The sequence below is a fragment of the Chiloscyllium plagiosum genome, chromosome 3 (genome assembly GCF_004010195.1).
Source record: "Chiloscyllium plagiosum isolate BGI_BamShark_2017 chromosome 3, ASM401019v2, whole genome shotgun sequence".
NCBI classification, from domain to species: Eukaryota; Metazoa; Chordata; class Chondrichthyes; order Orectolobiformes; family Hemiscylliidae; genus Chiloscyllium; species Chiloscyllium plagiosum.
Window position 1 is genome coordinate 50,242,241 of NC_057712.1, and position 18,793 is coordinate 50,261,033.

At 41.7% G+C, this 18,793-nt stretch overlaps 1 protein-coding gene across 2 annotated transcripts in view; it reads left to right on the top strand.

The window, feature by feature from the left end:
* Window positions 1–18,793, top strand: part of LOC122543221 (collagen alpha-1(XIX) chain) — a 412,403-nt gene that overhangs the window by 114,410 nt on the left and 279,200 nt on the right. For both annotated transcript variants that reach the window (XM_043681707.1, XM_043681699.1), the window contains exons 11-12: window positions 14,654–14,707; window positions 16,177–16,212. In XM_043681707.1, the coding sequence (XP_043537642.1) occupies window positions 14,654–14,707; window positions 16,177–16,212 (90 nt within the window). The remainder of the gene's footprint in view (window positions 1–14,653; window positions 14,708–16,176; window positions 16,213–18,793) is intronic.

Consider the following 18,793-nt stretch of genomic DNA (forward strand, 5'->3'; position numbering starts at 1 on the left):
ACACTATAGGGCAACCCATTTAATATGCACACCTTTCGATTGCGAGAAAAAAAAACAGAGCACCCAGAGGAAGTCCATGCGGAGAATGTGGCCGCTCCACACAGTCATTGGAGGGTGGAATCGAACCCCGGTCCTTGGCACTGTGAGGCTTCAATGATAGCAACCCTTAAATCTCTGTGGATTCACACCATTACTATAGATGTTGGAGGACGATGGCCTAATGGACCTATCACGAGATTGTTAATTCATAGACTTAGGTAACATTCCCCATGGCAGATGTTAGAACTTCAATGAGTCCAATGATGATGATGAAACAGTTGTCAGTTGTCAGGAAGAAAAACCATTTCATTCACTGATGTCCTTTGGGGAAGGCGATCTGTCATTCTTACCTCATCGACCCCACATGTGACTCCAGACCCGTAACAACCTTGTTGACTGTTACATGCTCTCTGGGCAATTACAGAAGCGTAGGAAATGTTTACCTACCCAGCAATACCCAAATCCCTTTAATTAAAAAAAAAATGGAGTTTCTCATGCACAGCCAAATCCCTGCTGCAGCCATAACTCCCTTTTTCGATTTTACTCTGGGATTGGATATCCCCACAGTGAGTGCATCATCACAAATATGAAATGATCAACTCCAAATTTGATCCAATTTAAAAGATCAAAAAATGCAGGAAAATAAGGCATTCTTCCTCCAGGTGTTGGATTGGAAGGTTTGCGATGAAGGAGACCCAGGACCTGCATGCACTTGTTGAGATGTTTATGCACGTGGCGGTAGGGTTTTTAAGTTCAGGTGTCCCAGAGATGTTTAGTGCAAAACTTGCACCCGCACCTCTCCCCTCACCTCCGTCCAAGGCCTCAAATGATACTTCGACATATGACAGAAATTTACCTGTACTTCCACCAATGTTACACCTGATGTAGTCTCCTCCACATTCGGAACATCTCTGAAACGCCAACACCAACTGTTATGAAGGGTTGGGTGTACTTTAAGAGGGTTAAACGCAGCAGAACTATCAGATGCAGCACCAAATGTTCTCAATAAAGTAAGAATGTAATATTTGGTAAAACAACTCGATTAGCTCGTTGCCTGGAGACAAAAACAAATTTGAATTCGGCCAATCAGTTTAAATTATATTTCGAAAAATATGAAACTCCAGTCCAGTTTTGAATTGATTATATTGACAATCTTAAAAGTCAATGACACAATCTGATGCTCTGGGGTATAAAACTGGGAAAATTTAATATTTGGGAGGAGAACTGCCATGCCACCAGTCTGCCTGAAAAATAGCTCTCTTAAAACTACTTTATAAATCTGTAATTTCTGATGCAGAAATTCCTATGAGGAAGATAAGAAGTCACAGGAAGATCCAAATAGATCAATTGAAAGCTGCCTGGTTGAGTGATAAGAAATGTGGTTTAGGAAATCTTAATTGGGAGTTTTTGGTAACTGATTTCATAGAAGGGAAGGTAAAAGATGGGTTAAAGTAAGTATTTTTTCATAGTTGTGAGTTAATTATTCTCTGTTACACTTTAAGAAATAAAGTAGTTAATTATTACTTTAAATAGAACTTGGCCATTCGAATATTTACAGATTACAGCTAAATATTTCTGTGTTGCTCGTTTTAAATTAGGCAGAAAAGTTAACACCGACCATCCCCACTGCTCCATGGCCGAACACTTCAACTCACCTCCCACTCCCCCAATGAAGGATATGGAGGCACTTATAGGAAGGATGTGGAGGCACTGGAACGTGTGCAGAGGAGGTTTACCAGGATGTTGCTTGGTATGGTAGAAAGATCGTATGAGGAAGGGCTGAGGCACTTGGGGTTGTTTTCATTGGAGAAACGAAGGTTTAGGGGTGACTTGATAGAGGTGTACAAGATGATTAGGGGTTTAGATAGGGTTGACCATGAGAACCTTTTGCCACGTGTGGAGTCAACTATTACGAGGGGGCATAGCTTTACATTAAGGGGTGGTAGGTATAGGACAGATGTTAGGGATAGGTTCTTTACTCAGCGAGTCGTGAGTTCGTGGAATGCCCTGCCAGTAGCAGTGGTGGACTCTCCCTCTTTATGGGCATTTAAGCAGGCATTGGATAGGCATATGGAGGATAGTGGGCTAGTGTAGGTTAGGTGGGCTTGAATCGGCACAACATCGAGGGCCAAAGGGCCTGTACTGCGCTGTATTCTTCTATGTTCTATGTTCTATGTATGGATGGCAGTTATCGGAAGGATGAAAGGCCACAGATGCAGTCGGGTAGATGGGTTAACTCAGGAAAGGTAGAGGGGTATGCAGGTAGTGTAGAGGTTTTCTGTGGCTCTCCCCATTTCAAACAAGAATGCTGTTTTGGAAAGTATAGGGGGTGATGGACTCTCAGGGGAATGTCGCATGAATATCCAAGTTTCTGGTACTGAGAATGGCTCTAATGTAATGAGGGGTATGTCGAGTTCCAAGCGATCGATTATGACAGAGGACGCTCTAGTCAGACGCACAGACAGACGTTTCAGCGGCCGGCAGTGAAATATCAGAATGATGTGTTGCCTCCTTGGAGCCAGGATCAAGAATATCTCAGAGAGTGGGCAGAAGGTTCTCAAAGGGGAGAAGGACCAGTAGGAGGTAATTGTACACATTGGAACTAATGACAAAGGGAGAATATAGAAAGTTAGATAGTACTTAAAAAGGAGGTCCTCAAGGATAGTAATATCTAGATTATTCCCAGTGCTACAAGCTAGTGAAGCAAGGAATAAGAGGATAGAGCAGATGAATGTGTGGTTGAGGAGTTGGTACAGGGAGAAAGGTTCACAATTTTGGATCATTGGAACCTCTTCTGGGGTAGAAGTGACCTCTACAAGAAGGACAGATTGCACCTGAATTCGAAGGGGATGAATAAACTGGCAGGGAGATTTGCTATAGCTGTTTGAGAGAATTTAAACTCGTAAGATGGGGTGGTGGTAAATAGTGAGGAAAGAGATCAATCTGAGACTGGTACAGTTGGAAAAAGAAGAACGTCAAACAGTCAGGACAGGCAGAATCAAAGCAGAGAACAAAGTACGAACAAAGTAAACTGTATTTACTTTAATGGGAGAGGCCCTACCAGGGAAGGTAGGTGAATTCGGCATAGTTCGGAACATGGGACTGGGATATCATAGCAATTACAGAAACATGGCTCAGGGATGGGCAAGACTGGCAGCTTAATGTTTCAGGACACAAATGCTATAGGAAAGACCGAAAGGGGCGGCAGGAGAGGAGGGGAGAGGCGTTTTTGATAAGGGATAGCATTACGACTGTACTGAGGGAGGATATTCCTGGGAATACATTCAGAGAAGTTATTTGGGTAGAACTGAGAAATAATAAATGAATGATCACCTTATTGGGATTGTATTTTAGACCCCATAATAGTCTGCAGAATATTGGGAAACAAATTTGTCATGAGATTTCAGTTATCTGTAAAAATAATAGGGGTGGTTATGGTAGGGGATTTTACCTTCCAAACATGGGACTGCCAGAGTGTTAAGATTTCCTGATTCAATATGTGGATGTGCCTACTCGAGTAGGTGCAAAACCTGACCCACTCTTGGAAAATGAGGCATGGCAGGTGAATGAGATGTCAATGCGGGAGCACTTTAAGGCCAGCGAAAATAATTTCATTAAAGTAGTGATGGAAGAGGATAGACTGGATCCAAAAGTGGAAGTTCCTAATTGGAGGAAGGCTAATTTTCCAGGTATTAGGCAAGAACTTTCAAAAGCTGATTGTGGGCAGATATTTGCAGGTAAAGGGACGGCTGGAAAATGGGTTCAGAAATTAGTTAACGAGAGTCCAGAGACAGTATATTCCTCTGGAAAGCTAGTAGGTGCAGGGAATGCTGGATGACCAAAGAAATTGAGGGTTTGGTTAAGAAAAAGAAGGAAGTATATGCCAGGTGTAGACAGGATGGATAGAGTGAGTCCTTAGAAGAGTATAAAGTAAGTCGGAGTAAGAGGGAAATCAGGAGAACAAAAAGGGGACATGAGATAGCTTTGGCAAATAGAATTAAAGAGAATCCAAAGCGTTTTCACAAATACATTAAGGACAAAAGGGTAACTAGGGGGAGAATAGGTTCCCTCAAAGATCAGCAAAGCGGCCTTTGTGTAGAGCAGCAGGAGATGGGGGAGATACTAAATAAGTATTTTGTATCAGTTTTTACTGTAGAAAAGGACATGGAAGATATAGAATGTAGAGAAATAGATGGTTACATGTTGAAAAATGTCTATATTACTGAGGAGGAATCGCTGGATGTCTTGAAATGCATAAAAGTGGATAAATCCCCAGGACCTGATCAGGTGTACCCTCAAACTCTGTGGGAAGCTAGGAAAGTGCTGGGCCCTTTCCGGAGATACGTGTATCATTGATACTCACAGCTTAGGTGCCGGAAGACTGCAGGTTGGCTAATGTGGTGCCACTATTTAAGAAAGGTGGTAAAGACAAGCCAGGGAACTATAAACTGGAGAGCTTGACGTCAGTGGTGGGTAAGTTGTTCGAGAGAATCCTGAGGAACGAGGTGTCCATGTATTTGGAAAGGCAAGGACTGATTTGGGATAGTCAACATGGCTTTGTGCGTGGGAAATCATGTCTCATAAACTTGATTCAGTTTTTTGAAGAGGTAACCAAGAAGATTGATGAGGGCACAGCGGTAGACATGATCTATATGGACTTCATTAAGGCATTCGACAAGGTTCCTCATGGGAGACTGGTTAGCAAGGTTAGTTCTCACGGAATACAGGGAGAACTAGCCATTTGGATACAGAACTGGCTCAAAGGTAAAAGGTGGAGGGTGGTGGTGGAGGGTTGTTTTTCAGACTGGAGGCCTGTGACCAGTGGAGTGCCACAAGGATTGGTGCTGGATCCATTACTTTTTGTCATTTATATAAATGATTTGGATGTGAACGTAGGAGGTATAGTTAGTAAGTTTGCAGATGACACCAAAGTTTGAGGTGTAGGGATCAGCGAAGAAGGATACCTCAGAGTACAGTGGGATCTCGATCAGATGGGCCAATGGGCTGAGGAGATGCAGATGAAGTTAAATTTAGATAAATGCAAGGTGCTGCATTTTGGAAAAGCAAATCAGAGCAGGACTGATATACTTAATGGGAAGGTCCTGGGGAGTGTTGCTGGACAAAGAGATCTTGGAGTGCAGGTTCATAGTTCATAGTTCCTTGAAAGTAGAGTCGCAGGTAGATAGGATAGTGAAGAAAACGTTTGGTATGTTTTCCTTTATCGCTCAGAGCATTGAGTATAGGAGTTGGGAAGTCATGTTGCAGCTGTACAGGACAATGGTTTGGCCACTTTTGGAATATTGCATGCAATTCTGGTTTCCCTCCTCCAAGAAGGATGTTGTGGAACTTGAAAGCGTTCAGAAAAGATTTACAAGGATGTTGCCATGGTTGGAGGATTTGAGCTCTTGAGAGAAGCTGAATGGGCTGGGGCTGTTTTCCCTGGAGCGTCGGAGGCTGAGGGGTGACCTTATAGAGGTTTATAAAATCATGAGGGGCATGGATAGGATAAATAGGCAAAGTCTTTTCCCTGTGGTGGGGGAGTCCAGAACTAGAGGCCATAGGTTAAGGGTGAGAGGGGAAAAATTGAAGAGGGACCTAAACGGCATCCTTTTCACACAGACGGTGGTGCCTGTTTGGAATGAGCAGTCAGAGGAAGTGGTGGAAGCTGGTATTATTACAGCATTTAAAGGCATCTGGATGGGTTTTGAGTAATATGGACCAAGTGCTTGCAAATGGGACTACGTTAGTTTAGGATATCTGGTCATATTGATTTAGACCGAAGGGTCTGTTTCTGTGCTGTACATCTTTATGACTCTATGACCATTGTTGGAGCAAAATCAGCATGATCGTTGCAATAGGTCAAGAAGAAGAACCATGACCACTCTTTTGGAACATGCAACCATTCGTAACAAATGTATTTTTACCTCCAGTGCCCAAAGTCAAATCAAAATAAATCAGTTGGACAAACTGACATTTGTTTGACTAATAACTTCAGAATTCTTTTGAGTCTTGCTACACTTTGAACACTTCTGCAGGAAATGTAGGAAGACTTTGCATTTATTTTCCAACTTACTGTATCTTTCTAAAGTGTCTCAATGTATCTCACTTGTACCAGTCTCTGTGCAGCAGATGAACTGTGATCAGCCTGTAATCCTCTGAGATGAGGAGTTTTGCAGTGGCCTGTCTTTCATCCCCACTCTCATTTGCCAGGGAAAATGGCAAAAGTTATTGTTGGGCTTTCAGTGGTGCTCGTAAAATCTGACTAATGTGCCATTATTCACTTGTTTATTGTTTCAGAATGTAAACTCTCATTTAATCATTTTAATTTTGACAGTGCACACATTTTATAGAACTTAACTCACTTAAAATGCATGCTGCACACAATTGTAGCAATAACATTTACTATACCAGCCTCCAGAGTGTATTTTAGCAGAGAAAAAAATCTTGTCCTTTTGTTACCTCTTGTGCATGATGTCTTTCTGTTAAACAGCACATGTCTATCAAGGGAACTTATTACTGTGCAGCCTTTTCAAATGATAAATGACAGAAAATCCATAAGTTGATGATAAGATAAATGTTTTGCAATCACTAAAGAGGACCTCAATTCTAAATGCCATCCAATTTGAGAACCAGTCTTTCAAAATTGCAAGCTAACTGAAAGATAATGTGCTGGATCATATTCCTGCAATTGTACTGACTGTCAGCTTCTATCAGGTGGTATCGATATTGGCTGTAATGCAGAGGATTTGCTCCTGTTCCAAAAGCTGAATGCAAATTGAGGCTGATTACACTGCTAAGAGAATGCTGTACCACTGGAGGCCTTTCAATTGAGATATTCAACCAAGCCTGAGTCGGTCTGTTCGAGGATCTAACTGGACAGTAATGATTATGTGACACTGTTAGACAAAGAGCAGGTTATTTCTTTCACTGCCCTTGTACTATTTTGTATAGGTGATAGTAATGTAGGAATCTTAATGTCAGTTTTGCCAAGTTTCCTGGAGGGTTTCTCACCACAAGGGCTTGCAAGACATGTCTCTCCACATATCTTACCAAACTCATTAACAACCTACCCTGAGGTTGTTAATCAGTCCCTGAATCCAGCTCCACTTGCCATATGCAGAACAACTTCCCATGGCCTGCATAACCAGAAATGAACCGGCATCCCTGTTGTTGCCTGTTATACACTCACACAAGCACCATCAGTCCAAAGCTGCCCTCCATGATTCCTGACATTTGCCCCAGCCAGAGAAAGAAAATGTGTTGCCCCATTGCCCCCTTTGTGGGCATAGACTTGGAGGTCCTGCCGTTGGGGTGGCGCACAGGCAGGCCATCCTCTTCCTCAGTATCAGCAGAGAAGGACACAACACTATGCCACAGAAGTCTGGCCTGAGGTTGCAGTCTCAGCACCTGCACTGCATAGGAAGAAGGCCAATGACCTGCTCCATTCCACCAGCATAAATATCACATCTTCTATCTGTTATCTCACACTCACACTCTGCTACTATACCCACGTCTCACCAAGGTACCTGGTCTACCATTCACACTATTGTCTGAAACATCTTTCATTTGCTGTCACCCAACCCAGCACCTGACCTCACAAATCCTCCATCCCCTGTTTCCCACCTATTTACTCATTTGGGACACCTCCTCACCTGTACCAATAATAATAGCTATTCCACCCACTTTCTTCTCCTGAATACCTGCCTCTCTCTCATTCTAGGAGGAAAACAACCCACAACAGGGCAGAAAGAATCAGGGTAGGTGGTGGGCAGCCTGACATTTGGCTCCACATGCCTTCCATCGCGATGATCCTGACTCTGACCACCCTGAGTGGTGACTGACCATATCCAAGCCCATTGGCTGGTAGCAGAGGCTATCTTTAACTTACTGTGTTGGGATTCCTGAGTGAAGGCTATACCCCTTGATTTGACTGAGGTTTGCTGGCAACCGTGACTTCCTCGCTTTAGAACATAGAACATTACAGCACAGTACAAGTCCTTCAGCCCTCGAAGTTGTGCCGACCTGTGGAATCAATCTGAAGCCCATCTATCCTACACTATTCCATTTTCATCCATATGTTTATCCAATGACCATTTAAATGCCTTTAAAGTTTGCAAGTCTACTGCTGTGCAGGCAGTGCATTTCACACCCCTACTACTCTGAGTAAAGAAACTACCTGTGACATCTGTCCTATATCTATCACCCTCAATTTAAAGCTATGTCCTCTTATGCTAGCCATCACCATCCAAGGAAAAAGGCTCTCACTGTCCGTCCTACCTAACCCTCTGATTATCTTATATGTCTCAATTAAGTCACCCCGCTACCTTCTTCTCTCTAATGAAAACAGCCTCAAATCCCTCAGCCTTTCCTCATAAGACCTTCCCTCCATACCAGACAATATCCTAGTAAATTGCCTCTGAACCCTTTCCAAAGCTTCGCATCCTTCCTATAATGTGGTCACCCAGAACTGAACGTAATACTCCAAGTGCGGCCTTACCAGTGGTCTTATACAGCTGCAGCATAATCTCATGGCTCTGAAAATCAATCTCTCTACCAATAAAAGCTAACACACTGTATGCCTTCTTAACAACCCGGATGGCAACTTTCAGAGGTCTATGTACATAGACACTGAGATCTCTCTGCTCATCTACACTGCCAAGAATCTTACAATTAGCCCAGTATTCTTTGATCCTTTGCTTATTCCAAGGTGAGCACTTTTCTATGATAAACTCCATTTGCCACCTCTCAGCCCAACTCTGCAGTTTATCTATGTCCCTCTGTAACCTGTATTCAAAAAGAACAGGTACCCAATGAATGCGTCTGCCGATATCTCAGCAACAAACCCAAACAAGCAGACAAAATGCGTCCAGAAACCCTAGCCACTCTCCCCTACATCAAAGACATCTCAGAAATGACAAACCCGCCAACACACTGAAACAGCAGCTAACAAATTTAAAAGACCCTATACAGACAACAAGCATAACTAATGTAATTTACAAAATACCATGCAAGAACTGTAATAAACACTACATTGGACAAACAGGCAGAAAACTAGCCACCAGGATACATGAATGTCAACTAGCCACAAAAAGACATGACCCACTCCCACTAGTATCCTTACATATGGATGAGGAAGGACATCACTTTGACTGGGACAACATATCCATCCTAGGACAAGCCAAACAGAGACATGCATGAGAATTCCTAGAAGCATGGCCTTCCAACCGGAACTCTATCAACAAACACATTGACCTGGATCCCATTTACCACGCCCTGAGAAAAAGAATACAAAATGACATCACCACAGGAAATGACATCACCAACCCTAGGAAACCTAAACACATAAATAGAAAGCGGGCCATGCCACCAGCACTTCATCCGGAGGCTCACTGATGATGTTACCTAATATGGTGATGAAATGTCTGAAATGAACCTTCCAGCTCAGCGAACAAACCTACGTCCAGTAGTACTGTGAGTCTGGTATCACTGACTGAGGAGGCTAAATAGAGAAATGCAATACCAAGCAGGGATGCTGTGAGCATTCATGTAGATTACGAGTGAGTGAGCATTATGACAGTGAGTGAAAAGCTCAGAAATGCAGCCTGATCCATTCCATGGGCTGGGTGCATGTCTCTGAGTACATTGTGTCCTTGCTGCAACATTAACATAGTTGTTGGTGCAGCACTGAAGTGTGGAAATGTCCTGTAGGTGGATTGGAGAAGCACTGTGAAAGTTCTTACAAATTAATGCATGTCAATGCCAATGTCTGCATATGTAGGGTGTATGGAGTGTGCGCTGTGATGTTGGTCCCCAGTGTCCAACATGGAGGTCCTTTGGAATGGTTGGCAAGCTGAAGTTACCCACTCTGATTTCCTTATCGAAAACTCTCAACGTCAAGTTTGCTCACAGTGGATGGTGATAGAAGGCTGCATGTTAATGAATTGAGATGTACCATTAATGAGATTATTAAGAAGCAACAATCCCCTTAACAGACAATGAACTGCTGCCTAGCAAGGAGCTCATCTTGACATTCAGAGCAAGTGTAGTCTGAGCTTCTGAGGCAATATCCTACTTTTTAATTAGGAGTGTTAAACGTTAGGGTAAGTGCCCTTGAACTGGAAGATTTGCTGGGCCATTTCTAGAGGGCATTTAGTATTAGCTGCATTGCTGTGGGTGTGGAGTCACAACTATGCCATAGGTAAGAACATTAGTAATCCAGATTTGTTGTCACCATTACTGAGGTGCGATTATTTTTTCATTGTTCCTAGACCCCGCTGGAATTGTCACCTGATTCTGCCTTATTTCTCACCATAGCCAATGTTGTTCAGGTTCCTGTAAGATTCCAGCTACTGATAGTGATAATTTTCAGCAGGTTCACAGATTCTGGCTACTCAAATATGGAATAACTCTTCTCAGCAAAAACAAGTGGAGACAGCGTGTTCGATCATTTAGGTAATGCTGTCAGGAGGAGAAAAGCTGGAAGACAATGTAGCTTAGGAATTTGTTTGCTCTGTACTTGAACAAATCACTTGTCTTTTTGAAGACAAAGTTGTGTTCATCACTTTGACTGTAAACGATCACAATGTTGTCTGATTCTTCTGTGACACAACAAACATTTTATTATTAGACAGCTCATCATTGGGCTTTCTGAAACATAATATTAACATTAATTCCATTAAAAGATAGATACAGTAAGTAAACAAAACTTTGAATGAAGATAAATGTTGGCCCTTTACAGTCTGAAATGGGAGAGTTGATAATAGAGAGCAAGGAAATGGCAAGCGAACCGAGCATCTACTTTAGCTCAGTCTTTACAGAAGAAGACACAAAAAAACTTCCCAGATGTATTTTGGGAAGGAAGATTTTAAGGAAATTAGTATGAGTAAAGAATAGTGATGGCAAAATTAATTGGACTGAAAGCTGATAAATCCCCAGGGTCTGACAATCTAAACACCCAGGGCATTGAAGAAGGTGGCCATAGAAATAATGGATGATTTGGTTGTCATCTGGAACAGCCCTAGCAGATTGCAGAGTGGCAAATGTGACCCCACTAATTCAAAAAGCCAGAAGGGAGAAAACTGAATTATAGACTGGTTAGCCTCATATCAGTATAGAGAAAATGCTGTCAACTTTTATAAAGGATGTCATATCTAGCCAGAAAAGAAATACAAACAGTATTGCACAAAGTCAGCATTGTTTATGAAATTCATGTTTGACAAAGCCACTGGAGTTTTTTTGAGGATGTAACTAATTAATTAGATGATGGAGAACCTGTGGATGTGGTTCCACACAAGAGGTTGTTATACAAACTCAAAGCACATGTACTGGTGATAATATACTGGCATGGATTGAGAACCAGTTAGCAGACAGAAAACAGAAAGTAGGGTATTCTAAGCAGTGAAATTTGGTAATAAATGGCGTATCACAGGAGTCAGTGCTTGGGCCTCAACTATTCACAATATATATATATATATATATCAATGATTTGGATGAGTGAATTGAGTGTAGTAATTCCAAGTTTGCTGCTGATACAAAACTAGATGGGAATATGAATGGTGAGGAAGACTTAACGAGGCTTTAGAGCAATTGCGACTAATTGAATGAAAGGATAAATACATGGCAAATGCAGTATAACACAGATTATTGTGAAGTTGTCCACTTCAATGGGAAAAACAGAATGGCAAAGGAATATTTAGTGGAGACAATGACGTAATGATATTACCATTAGACCAGTTAGTCCAAAGCTAACTCTTTGGGGTCATGGTTTCAAATCCCATCACTCAGCTGGTGGTATTTAAACTCAACTGGAAAATGAAACTTGTCTCAGGTAAAAAGTTAAAAATCACACTACATCAGGTTATAGTCCAACAGTTTTAATTGGAAGCACACTAGCTTTCGGAGCGACGCTCCTTCACCAGGTGAGCATCGCTCCGAAAGCTATGTCCTTCCAATTAAACCTGTTGGACTATAACCTGGTGTAGTGTGATTTTTAACTTTGTACATCCCAATCCAACACCGGTATCTCCAAATCATGTCTCAGGTAATGCTGACCATGAAGTGATGATCAAATATCATTTAAAATGTAATGAAGGAAAAGTGGTGAAGCAAATATGCTTTCCTTTGTGGTCTGGTCTACATGTGACTTCCAAACAACAGTAATGTAGTTTAGGGGCAGATGCTAGCTCAGTGGTTAGCACTGCTGCCTCAGAGCACCAGGGACCCAGTTTCAATTCCAGCCCTAGGTGACTGTCTGTGGGAGTTTGCACATTCTCCCATTATCTGCATGGATTTCTGCCAGGTACTCCAGTTTTCTCCCATAATCGAAAGGTGTGCAGGTTAGGTGGATTGGCCATGCTAAATTGCCCAGCCGTGTTCAGGGACATGCAGGAAAGGTGGATTAGCCATGATAAATGTGGGGTTACAGAGATAGGGTAGAGAACTGGGCTAGTCTGGGTAGGATGCTCTTCATAAGGTCTGTGCAGATTCAATGGGCCAAATGGCTTCTCTCCATACTGTAGGGATTCTATGATTTGATTGGTAGCAGATTGGGGAATTTTGATATACAAAGGGACCCAGAAGTCCCTTATCCATTCATTGACAGCAAGCATTGAGGTGCAGCTGGCAGGAAGGAAGGCAAATGGTATGTTGTCTTGCAAAAACATACAAGTACAAGAGCAAGGAAATCTTAGTACAACACCTAGAATGATGTGTGCATTTTTGCTCACCTAAGAAAAGATCATCTTTCTGCAGAGTTAGTGAAGCTTCAATAGACTGATTCGAGGATGGCATGTTTGTTGTATGAGGTTAGATTGTGTTGACCAAGCTTGTCCTAAGTGGAGTTTAGAGATTGAGAGGGGATCTCATTGAAATATATAAAATTCTGATAGGGCTGGAAAACTGGGGCAGGGATGATGGTCCAGAACAAGGTGCTATGGTCTCAGGACACTAGATAGACCATTTCAGATTGAGATGAGGAGAAATGTCTTCATCAGAGGGCAGTGAAGCTGTGGAATTCCTGCCACAGAAAGCTATGCAGGTAAGTCATTAAATGTGTTTAGAAGGCAATTAAATAGATTTCTAGAAGCTCAGTGTCAAGTGTATGGGAGAGTATGGGAGTTTGGCTTTGTGATAGAGGATCAGCCATGGTCATGTTGAATGGCAGAGCTAAGTTGATGGGCTGCATGGCATACTCCTGATCCTGCTTACTATGTGTATGTCATTTAATCTCAACTTTGGGTGCGAGGATAGCCCTTTCCCTTCATAATCTTCACTAACCAAATGTGCACAGTCAGTCAGGTTATGAATAGGGACCCAGTCGCGCAAAGGATAACAAGCCCATCAAAGCTTACAGGTAAGGGGAAGATGGACCACAAGATGATCCCAGGTTAGATAGAAACTTAGTAACAGGAGGACATGATTTTGCCCCTTGAACCCTATTCTGCCACTCACTGAGGGCTTGACTGATCTGACCTACAACTCTAAGTTCCCAAAGACCTTGAGATTTCCATGGCCCTTTTTGTGATGAAGTGCTTTCTAATTTTATTAGACAATTTTTTTTTTCTTATTCTGCCTCTTGATCATGATTTTTTCCATGAGAGGAGATATGGGTAAAGCAACCAAATCCTTTTCACTTACTGGATATCGCAAAAGGATGCTGGATTTGGACCCAGCAAGTTTGAAATTACATGCCTGAAGAACAATAGCTTTTGCCTTCTCTCTTTTTTTTGAAAATTGATTTTATCAAGGATTATGAATTGGAAACCATGGAGGAATTCCAAAGACTGAAAATTCTTCATTACTACAACTTGATAAAGGATAATCTGGAAACTAATCACCACTGTCTATAGGTAACTTGGGCTGGTGAAGGAGTGGAGCAAGAATTCATGTCACTGTTCATACGGGATCTTAACATGTCACGCAGATCGCAAGAAGCTAACCTACCCATTCCTATTAAATCTATTCAGTTTTGACTAACATCCTTATGGCCTATGAGCAAGACGGTTGACCCTATTTCCTATCCAATGTTTTCCCAAAGCTTCAGGTTAGATTACTTACAGTGTGGAAACAGGCCCTTCAGCCCAACAAATCCACACCCCTACATTTATCCCTTCACCTAACACTATTTAGCATGGCAAATTCACCTAACCTGCACATTTTTGGACTGTGGGAGGAATGTGCAAACTCCACACAGTCAGTCGTCTGAGGCAGGAATTGAACCCGGGTCTCTGGCGTTGTGAAGCAGCAGTGCTAACCACTGTGCCAACATGCCACCCACACTTTTCATGATGCTTTTCCTCCCTTCCCCAAAGTTTTTTTAAAGCTCCAACTAGGCAATACCTCCACCTTCATCCCACTCATTCCACACTTGACAACAATGCCCTCTTGCCTTAGATACATCATTTGAAGAAGGGTGACCATGTTACAATAATTAACAGACTTGTTTGCAGAGCTGCAACAATTTGGTTTTGGCTTTGGTAATTCACAATTTGTTCAAACATTGCTTTTGTTTAAACCATGGGAAATTGTATTGCTTAAACATAATTGTTAACATAAAGAATAGATTTCTATTTCAATAAAATATATGACTAATTCTTCCATTCTCCTTTTTAAAAAGGGCTTAAAGGGAGACTCTGGTGTTCCTGGTCTGCCTGGTCCAAGAGGAGAAAAAGTAAGTGCTATTTGGAATAGTATAAAAAACAGTTTTCTTGAGCAAATTTCTCACTTCTGAACTCAGTGTTTCATTTTCAAAGTGAGATTCTTTAGAAATCTGTGAATGTACAGTTTGTAATCTGATTTGTGTTAATAGTGGATCAGCAACCTGTCTGACATCACTCTCACAGACATGTAAGGTTGATAATCAATTTATCTGTTTCACATAGTCCCACAGAGTCAACAAATGACCCCCCAGTTGAATTAACAGGTGAATGGAGTTGTTGATAGTGTTCATTTAACATTCAGAATATAGTCAAAAGGAGACTAAATTAATCAGAAAGGGTGAACCACCTAAAGCGATAGTCCCCGTCATTCTCTGGACAAGGAAGCTGATTGTCAGTTGGCACAACCTTTGGAACCATCAGGAATCCATTCTTCAACACTACTTAATACAGAATTATAAGCAAAAGCTTCTGCCTGTCTTCAAAATTTGGTGAGTCAGGATGGTGAAATTTATGAACAAGTCAGTCCAAAATTTATGAAGGCAATATCTGACATTGAGGAGCAAAGAACATTCAGTGTTAAGAAATACTCTAGTTTAAAATGGGATAAATATGAAGGGTATACTCTTTCAAAAGGTAGAGCCTGACAAATACCTATGGATGATGCCAGGCACTTCATTGAAAACATCTCTGCAATGTGAAAAGCACTTGCCAAGTCAAATGTAGTGAGATGTGTGAGCAGATGCATAGAACATAAGTACGTGGGAGTAATATGACCCACCCCCAGTAACGTAGTAGTGCGAACATACTTGGAGAATGTGTCCAAATCTGGTGACTGTGCCTTCATACAGGCATTGGTATTTTGGAAAGTTTGAGACAAAAAAGGTACAGGTGGATTCTAAAATCATGTAATTCTGCACAGAAAGGGTTAAATTCCTCCTGTTGATAATTGATGAATATTTGTTGGTTGTTCAATCACCTTACACTGAAAGTGATTGAGTAGAGGTGAAAGGTACTTTTATAGTTGTGAGAAAGTTCAATGTTTAGGAAAAGAATTGCTCTGTGCACATAAAGTAAGGCTTTCCTGATCTTACACTGCACGTGCCATTTGCCTTCCCAGTTGCTTTCTGTGCTTGCATGCTAACTTTCAGTATTCCATCTACAAGTAAACTTAGGTTTCTCTGAACATCAAGGTTCAGAAGATTGTATATATTTTTAAAAATCTGTAGATCTGTGCGAGTAGCAATGCTGGATACAAGCAAACCTAGCCCACTGCAGTGCATCATCATTACTCCCTGAGCAGATGACTCCTTGTATCCTGTAACTAATAGCACAGCTCCTGTGGCTGACTGTAACTCATTTCAGACTTTCTTTCAAATTTTAAACTGAAATTTATTCATTTCTTAGCTATACTTAATTGAATTGTCAATGAGTTAACTGTTCGTCAACTGATTACTAATGAAATGATTTTTATTTTCAACAGGGAGATATGGGTCCTCCAGGTCCACCTGGATTGTCTGTAAGTTTCTGGGACTTTGTGCTCCTCTGGGTGAAATGGAAATGTTGAGGCAATAAGCATAATTTTTCAGGGAGGCTAAGGAAGATGGAAGACTATGTAAATGAAGCAGAGATGTGGGATTTGATTTGGAATACTGTAACAAAAACTTAACACAGATATAATGGTTCAGATCTAGCATTGCCTGAGGGCAGCTCTTCAGATCACATGCTGAAGATCTTTATGATTGGATTAGAATCCCTACAGTGTGGAAGCAGGCCCTTCAGCCCAACAAGTCCATACCGACCCTCAGAAGAGCAACCCTCACAGACCCCATTCACCTACCCTGTATTTAACCCTGACTAATGCGCCTAACCTACACATCCCTGAACACCATGGGCAATTTAGCATGACCAATCCACCTAACCAGTAACACCAGAGCTGGTGATGGGGCCAAGAATAGAAACAGAACTTCCTAAACCCCTTGAATATTCAATGTTCAATCATCCAATCATCCCTGTACCTCACATTTTGCTGGTTAAATACCACGCAGGCTGGATACAGGGAATTGTATTGTGATATCTGGTCAACAATCTAAGCTCTATTCAAAATTGTATTGGTGACTTTCATTGCTGAAACCAGTAGGCTGTCCAGAACAATACCCAAGTTGATCACCAAACAAATTCTGCTGTGAATCAACAAAGCAAGTGGCAAGGTCTTCTGCCATTCAACTTTGCCCACCCAGCAAACCAACCCAGGTTAAGAGTAAGGTAATGTGGAGGGAATAAACACAATCTATATCTGTCCCTAAAATAGGCTTGTATGTGTTCTCATTTCAAATTTAGAGACATAGAGTCTTACAGCATGGAGACAGGCCCTTTGGCCCAAAGTGGGCCATGTCGACCAAAATATCCATCAACGCTAACTTAGCCCATATACTTCTAAATCTTTCCTATCCATGTATTTGTCAAATGCCTTTTAAATGTTGTCAATGCCTCAACCACTCCCACAGACAGCTCATTCCATATACATACCACCCTCTGTGTAAATAAGTTGCCCCTCAGGTTCCCTTTTATACTTTTCCCTCTAACCTTAAACTGATGCCCTCTACTCCTTGATTTCCCCAAACTTGGGAAAAAGACTGAGTGCAATCACACTATCCTTGCATCTCATGATGTTATACACTTCTGTAAGATCACCCCTCCCCCCGCCCCCCAGTCTCCAATGCTCTAAAGCAAAAGTCCTAGCTTGTCTAACCTCTCCCCATAACTTAGACCATTGAGTACCAGCAACATCCTTGTAAATTTCTTCTGCACTCTTGTTATGGACCAGGCCAGACCCCCTCAAAACATTTTAAGAAGGAAGCCCAGACCCTAACTTTTCCAGTTGTATAAGCAAGTATAAAGTGGATATTCCAGGAGTGACACAGCTGGCCCAATCTCTTAGTTTTAAGCCAAACAGAATTTATTTACAAGATTACCGAATGAAATACAAACAGAAGAGAACAGAATATAGAGTAGCTTAACCTATCTTTAAACCCAACAGACTATCCAAAATTAATGATGCTGTTCCAAATGCTTGCAGCAGTCTACATAAAACCCCCTTGGCAAAAAGGTAAAATCAGACACAGGTTCTTATAGGAGACAGAGATGGGAGAGAGATTTAACATGGAACCTCCTTCCATTGTAGCTGTTTCTTTGGATTCCTAGCTTAAACTGACCAGCAGCTCCTGAATAGACAGGCTGCCAAAACCAAACCAAATCAAAGAAAAGCTGAGCTGGGAAAACTGGCCACTGCCCTTTCATTGTACAAGTATTTTTTTTAACTTAAAAGCTTCTTCAAGTAGATAAACCTGGACACCTTGGAACCCTGACCTTATGACCCCTCTGAAAAAAAAAACCATGAACACAATAACCTTGTTAAAGGAGCAGCATCGGCACATTCTTTCCAGTTTAAAAACATCCTTCCTATAGCAAGGTGACTAAAACTGATCACAATACTCCAAGTGCGGCCTCACCAACATCCTGTACAACTGCAACATAACTTCCTAACTTCTCTATTCAATGCCTTGACTGATGAAGGCTAGTGTGCCAAAAGCCTTCTTCACTGCCCTTTTTTACCTGTGACTCCACTTTCAGAGAACCGTGCACCTGAACTCTAAGGTTCCCCTGTTCCATCACATTCCTTTAAGGCCCTACCATTCATGATGAAACTCCAACCTTGATTTGACTTTCAAAATGCAAGACCTTACACTTATCTATATTAAACTCCATTTTCCATTTCTCAGCCCACTTCCCCAACTAATCAAGGTCCTGCTTCAATTTTGATAACCTTCCTCACTATCCACAATACATCCTATTTTAATATTGATTGCAAACTTACTAATCATGCTTAGTACATTCTCAACAAAATCATTGATACAGATAACAAACAGCAACAGGTCCAGCACCAACCCCTGAGGGACCTCAGTAGTCACAGGCCTCCAGTCCAACAAATGTTCTTCCACTATTATCCACTGCTTCCTACCATAAAGCCATCTGTGTATCCAATTTGCTGCCCCCCCCAGGATTCAATGCAATCTAAGCTTCCAGAGCAGCCAACCATG